Here is a 7,307-nt window from a genome sequence, read left to right on the forward strand (position 1 = left end):
TTTGAAACATTATTTTATATTTTTCCCATTCATCATCACTGCCTTCAGCGCTGTCACGGAAATTTGTACCATGTTTCCGTAAAATATGAAGGAACAATTCTGAAATAAAAATAAATTTCATTAAATAAGATACAGAGACAGTAATGAGAAAAGTCTAATAATTCTTAGAAACTTAATGAACTATTTTCTGGGTGGTCCACAAACATACAAAAAGAATATTTTGTCTAATTGACAGCAAGAAGCATCCTTCTTGATTTGTCTTGATTGTTATGTGCAACACGTGACATGACTTTCCGAATATCTTAGAAGTCTCTTCTAAGAGACTTCTAAGTATAGAATTGTTCTGTATAGAATTTTTCTATACACTGCAATTTCGGGCACCAGCTTTATTAATGCTCTTAAATAAGTTAAATCACAACTATTTAAAGTTTCGAAAATACCAAACGCAGTGTGTCTGAACTTAAGACATTGGTCAATCCAAGACTTTTGGATTAGTGTTTGCTAGCAATTCTTAGAATTGTTCAACCGTCTAGAAAATGATTGCTAACTGAATCCGTCTGAGAAAAGGGTAACCAAAATTAAATTCCAACTGCAAAAAATCACCAAAGTTCAAGTTTACAGATCTATCATGCAAAACAAGTCATCAGCTTTCCAGCTGTCATATGCCTCAAAATTTTGAGTCTGCCACTGCTTCGTTGTACATAATCAGCTGCTTGAATATTTAAAATCTAAATCGATTTGTTCATGGTAAGAGCTGATGAAGTTGATATGACGTTACTATAATCATATAAAATCCAATTAGCTACGATCCCCCATGAACAACACAAGAGTATTTATTACTCTTTTAAAGTAAGAACTGCACAATAGCTTTCAATACCACACATATTAACACCGCGACGAACTAAAATGTACCCGTTCATACCCCAGGAGGTACCCCATGTGTTCTGAACGATCCAATAGGGAGTACCGTCTACTGAAGTTCCGTAGCCAACGATGATAACTGCATGATACGCAGTTGCTGTACACTCTTGTCATCAACAACTCCTTCTGAATAATATATAAAGTTGTCAGTTGCATCTAAGGCCGCCGCAACTGGGCCTTCAGAAAAAAAAATGCATTTTGAATAGCAATAGCATCTGCAGACGTCCATTTAAACTCAGTTACAATATTTTCTTTAAGGCAAGTTGTTTCACAAGGAACAGGAATAGTTTTGGACTTTGAAGTATTCTTTATCTTCACAAAGTCCACCTGTATTGGCAGCCCAAACCCAACCATTGACATAAAAACCCCCGTCACAACCAAAATTATCGGTGTCACAGCTTACTGATTGTTGCCGACTATACAAAACTAGTTCATTAAATTTCTTGCTGCACTGGAAAAATTCTAAGACTGTACTTGCTGCAAATGCCCAGCACAAACCACAACTGCCTTGGTCAAGAACAGGAGACAAGCAATCATTTTCTCTATAATGCAAAATGTTTGGCAAATTACGTACGAAACTATTAGTTATATATTCGGTTTTACTAAATCTTGTCGATTCATCTACTATAGTTGAACGCAAGTTGATTTTTTCAACATCACTTTAGTCAGCAAAGACATTTAATGTCATGAAAAAAGTTTGTTTTCCATTCCTTGCATCGAAGTTGTGAGTACGGATCCGAGAGTTCACTCTCTTCCAATACCTCTCCCGTATCCTGTCAATAAAAGGACTAGGATAGAACTTCTTAAACCGTTATTTGTGTCTCTTCATGCTGCATTGTGGACCGCAGTTATAAAACCAATAATCTCTAGAAGAATAATGCTTTCTATACCAAGATTCTTCATAACCTAGAAAAAATAAAAGCAAAAAAACTAAGCGTTAATTTACAGAGAATTAGGACGACCAGCCTGTCATTCTTTACAACAAAATACTTTTTTGAAGTTAGAACACGTTAGTGTTGCCATTAATGTTAGCATCAACTGCTCTTATTAATAAAAATCAACACTTACTTCCAATTCGAATGCTGTATATACACAGATTTAGATTGAAAATAGGTTCTGGGAGCTTTAAATGCTGTTGTCCTTTATAGTTTCCATTTTATTAAGCTTAAAAATAATTTTGATGTTTATGTTTCAAGTTTATATAAGTAGATGCAATGGCTTCACAAAATTCATTTTATAAGAACTTTCCTAGTTTTGCATGAGCTTTCAAAAAGTATTTCACAAAAACCACAGCATAATCATATAATTTAAATTAAACTACTCAGCCATGAATAGATCAAGAATCAAGGTTATCCAGTATCGAAAACACAAGTGTTCCTAACACAAGCGTACTCTTAAACTGAACATTCAAAAATATAACTCCAATCCAACATCTGCATTGAACCGTCAAGCCCTTTCTGAGTAACTTCCCTACAAAAGGTAAATTTGGCCAATAGTCAAAGGTTATAAATGATCACTATCTTCAGAGGCCTCTCTCCAAGCCAATGTCTTGAAGAATTCTACGTCCTCTGTAATTGACTAAGGTCAATGTACCAGGGTTGCTTACACATACACGTGGCTTCACCCTTTAGTGTTAGGTCATCTTGATCAAATAGCCCTTTTTATTTGTTAAACACAATATTTATGGTTATCAGCCCTACTCTACTGGTTGTTGACATCCACAAATTACTACGCTCAACTTTTTGTTTTACCAATTTGCTAGCATTTTCCATAAAACATTGTAGCTTCAAATTGCAGCTATTCTGACCTAGTTACTCGAATGGAAGATTTTGCACAGCGTTTGCCTGTAAAAATCTGGGGGAGAGATCAAACCTAAAGAGTACGTTTTATGACCACTATTTTTCAATATTTTAGCAGGGGCATTTACGACCACCTTGTCACTGTCATCAATAAATTGATATTTCGTATAGTTCATATTTCGAATACCCAAATGGAAACTAAATGTATAGAGTTGCGAGCCTGTACTTTTTTTTTAAACAAGTGGGTAATATCCAAAAATGATTTAAAAAGAAATTAAAAAAAAAATACTAAGAAATTAGTTACTTTTGACTAGTGCTTTCATGAAAACACTGACATTTTGCTAAAATCTGTCTAATTTTACTTGTCATTGTACACAAAATTCGTAGGAGAACTAAATGAATGAAAATGGTAACCGATTGCTTCATCCAAAAGAAATGTACTACTTTTTAAAAAGGCTATAAAACACGAACTGACTTTTTAGAAATTAGTTGCGAATTAATTACTTTCAGCAAAAATTTATAGTCGTCCTCCTGCTACTTCAATAAAAGTATTACCTTTTTGTCATTTCATTTCTATGTCATTTTAATTCGTGTCATTTCTTTCAGCGTCAATCAGATAAATAGATAAATAGATTTATTTTCCATATGATAGCAAAATACATACACAAACATAGAAACAAAACAATTTTTACGAGTCTTATGAAGGTGCCAAACAAGTGGCATTCTCGAGCCGAATCAGGAAAGGTGTTCCATGTCAAATGTCACGCAAAGAAGACGTAAATCATAAGAATACTACTACTGGGCTGAAGAAAAGCGAAAGACGCACAGGGAAGAATATTAAGTTTTTCAATATCAATAACAGTTTATTTGCCAAACGATTTACATCCTGGATAAGATTTAAAGTTTTATCGTAAGTATTTGAAAGCGGTCTGAGAAAACAAGAGAAAGTAGACATCTATATTGCTTGACAACAAGAAACATAAGCTGTGAAATAGGATTCTTAGGATTGGTCCAGTAAAAATGTGTTTGAGTTATCTTACAACACCGAAGTTTCTGCATACCTTCATTTTAATCAAATCAATATGGTGTTTAAAAAATACATTTTTATCTAGGAGGATACCTAGGGAATGGGCATAGCCATCCTTTGGTCTGCTAATAAAGCCTTTGGATATTTGAATTTCAGATTTATCGAGGACATGCCTGACATATACGAGAAAAACTAAAAAATCCGTTTTAGAAATATTTAAGGCAAGACAGTTTGCATCAAACCAAACTGAAATTCTCTTGAAGAGGTCCACTATCTTTGTACAAACCTAATCCTCTGTTCTCGCAAAAATAATAAGGGTGTTATCATCGGAAAAAGTAACAAGAGAACCCAATGTATGCAAAATATGGTTATGGGTGCGGGAGAATCTTGACAACATAGACGACAGCAATAAAGAGCATTTTTATTTCTAACAGCAAAAATTAGGTAATTTAAAAAAATTGAAACATTAATGGCCCTATAATTGACCCTTGAAGCACCCCTTGTTCAATACTTGCTTGTGAGCGAAAAAGCAGTTCAATCGAAATAATTCTACCAGACATAAAAGACTTGAACCAATAAAACACAATACCTCTTACACCAAAATGAGAAAGTTTAAATAGAAGTACACTGTGGGTTAAAGAATCCATAGCTTTACGAACATCCAGAAGCAAAGCTTCAGTATTTAAAAGGGATTCTAGGGCAGGGTGGAAGATAATGCATTAAAAATACATAAGCATACTCAGTTGAATGATTTACTCAAAAATAAAAATGAAAGCGTGAAAAGAAATCTCTAGAAGTAAGAAAATTATTAAGACGAGATAGCATCGAATCCTCAAATATTATGCTAAACACAGACAACAAAGATATTGGCTGATAGTTGGTTGAATCCTTTCGTGTCCCCTCCTTGTATGATATGATGACTCTAGCAAGGCTTGAGACTACTTGGGAAAGTACCATGCTGAAAGGAGGGTTAATAAGTTTTGTTAAGGGAGAAATAATTAAAGGAAGTATGAACTTAATTACTTTAGTAGGAATATTGTTAGGGTTAAAGGACCAAGAATTTTTCAATCCCATCATAATTTTTGTAATTTTTTTTAACTCCGTCGCTGGTATCAAGAACATTGACTTAATACAAGGTGGCTCAAGATAGTACCTGAAGTTGTATCTTGAAGAAGGAGAACTACCAGCAGAAGCAGTCATTTTACCGCAAAATATGAAGTAAATGTAAACTTTAACATTAAGCTTACCCTCAATAATTTTTCATGCTCGGTTTGGCCAAGATGTGACACATGCGGTTGTTGTAGGATCTCATGCTGAATAGATGGGGGCACCACAACTCTTGTCCCCTTCAAGATTATGCCCTGGTTGGCTACAAGTTCATCTCTGTAGTTCCAGAAAGTAAAACAGCTGGAATCACACTGTTTTCGAGACAGGAGCCATCCATCAAGTATAGTCTGGCTTAATTTTCGTAATTCAGTACAGGTTGCATTCCTGATTTTTTCCATTTCCCGTCAGATATAGGTAAGTTTTTGAAGAGTGTATGGACAAAGACTTCTGCTTGTTTTTCATTTTCATTGTCAAGGTCAGGTGTGTGCAACCTTGACAGAGTGTCAGCCATAGGTATTTCAGAACCTGGTCTATATACAAATTTCAAACTATATGGCTGTATTGACAGCATCATGCGCTGTAGCCATGGCGGTGCTTTGGATATTGGTTTTACAAGGAGGCTTTCTAGAGGTTTGTGGTCTTGTTATTGTTACAGTTCTGCCATATATACTGGTGGAAATGCTTGCATGCAAATACAACTGCCAGCGATTCCTTCTCTATTTGTGAATACTGCTGCTCGGTTTCACTCATTGGACATGAGCCAAAGGCAAAAGCCTGGACACTCTAAAAAAAACAACAAACGGATAAACATTAGCTAGATGATTTCTAGAGAAATTGCTTATTGATTGTTTTGGGTCTCCAGCTGACTTGTCATATTTGAAAAAGTAGGCTGTACAGAAAGTGTGAGTCAAGCCCCACTTTCAAGGATGACAGATTGCCATGCAGCAGCAGTGGATGAAGAATGACAGGATTATGTAAAGATACAGGTTTGAAACAAATTATTGTGGCTTCTTTTGGTGGTAAATCAATTTGTAAAATTAGCAATTTAATGACCCAGTTCATTTATATAGTTCAGAGTATGTGTTTCCAAATTATGGAGAAAGAGGGGTAGGGCGAAATTCGTTTCAAAATACAAATGAAAGTTAAAAAGGTTATAGTTGAATTTTATTCACCTTTCTGAACTTGGGTAGTTGCTGCTTTTTGCTAAAGCTTCCAGTAATGAATCTAGGGCCAAAAAGTCTTAGAAACTTGCCAGTTAAATATTCAGCAGTTCATATAATTGACCTATGAATAAAGTGAATACACCAGTAGATGGCATTTCTTATGCTCTTTTTTAATATAGTAATTGCTTTTCTTGAAAATTCTCTTTTAATCCCTTTTTGGATACTTGAAAGTGAGAATTTCTTTCTATGGTTTTTTGGTATAAAAAGGGTTAAAACAATTGGTTTCAAACTTACTATTTCATTATAAAATCCATTTTATTAAAGTTACACAATTCACAAACATTGATTTGGGTAAATATTTAGTTTTGTTCCAGTTTAGAGCACTTACAAATGCTAATTCTAGAAGTGCTTCCATTTCTGGTAGACCCTCATCCTCCAAGGGGCAAACTAAAAATGCATAAAGTGGGCTTGCTTACAAGTAACATTACCTGTAGAGCAAGGCATATTAGTCCATGAGCTCATGGGCAGCAGGGTGAGGTCTGTATTCTGTATTTATTTAATAGACCTCATTTGAGGGTTTTTTATAGTTTTATCACTCTATGTTTAATAAATATTGAATAAAAACATCGCCCTGCTGCCTGCAAGGCTCGTGGACTAATATGCTTCACTCTATAGGTAATGTTACCAATGAGCAAGCCCACTTTACATATTTTTAGCCTCATTGGAGAGGAATTTTAGAAACCTGAAAAATGGATATGCTTCTTTAATAATGATGAAGGAATAACATGCAATCATCAGAATCTTTCTATATGCAGCAATACACACTTTAGAGCACTTGGAACAAAACTAAACATTTACCTTGATTTGTCACAGCTAAGCTGGATAAAAAAGTTAAAAAAATTTTTCCACCCACCATGTTTCTTCTGTTACTTTTTTAGTCTGGCATTGATACTTTTTTATGTATAGGTAAAACAGAAGTTTTTAAGCAACCAAACAGAATAAGAAAAAAAAACATGGCAGAATTGTTTTGAATTTTTTGTTATTCAAGTTAATCCTGGCAAATCCCTGTTGGTGAATTATACAACTTTACAAACTGGATTAATAATGAAATGGTAAGTAAACCAATGTTTTAACCAGTTTTTATATCCAACAAGAGCTAAGAGCTCATATGGCACTTGTGATGAGGCCAAAAGACCTAAGAGAGCTCTAGTAAAATTCTAAGAATCAATAGAATGATTTAAAAGAAAAATCAGAGGCTTAATGCTGGTCAGATTTAAAATAGGAGCTCTG

General features: G+C 34.5%; 1 protein-coding gene across 1 annotated transcript in view; it reads right to left on the reverse strand.

Moving 5' to 3' along the window:
• Nucleotides 1-97: 97 nt before the first annotated feature.
• LOC136033664 (uncharacterized) overlaps nt 98-7,307 on the reverse strand; it is a 37,277-nt gene continuing 30,067 nt past the window's right edge. Inside the window, exon 4 of the mRNA XM_065714500.1 lies at nt 98-1,025. Within this exon, the coding sequence (XP_065570572.1) occupies nt 837-1,025 (189 nt within the window). The 3' untranslated portion in view covers nt 98-836. The remainder of the gene's footprint in view (nt 1,026-7,307) is intronic.

The sequence above is a fragment of the Artemia franciscana genome, chromosome 1 (genome assembly GCF_032884065.1).
Source record: "Artemia franciscana chromosome 1, ASM3288406v1, whole genome shotgun sequence".
NCBI lineage: Eukaryota > Metazoa > Arthropoda > Branchiopoda > Anostraca > Artemiidae > Artemia > Artemia franciscana.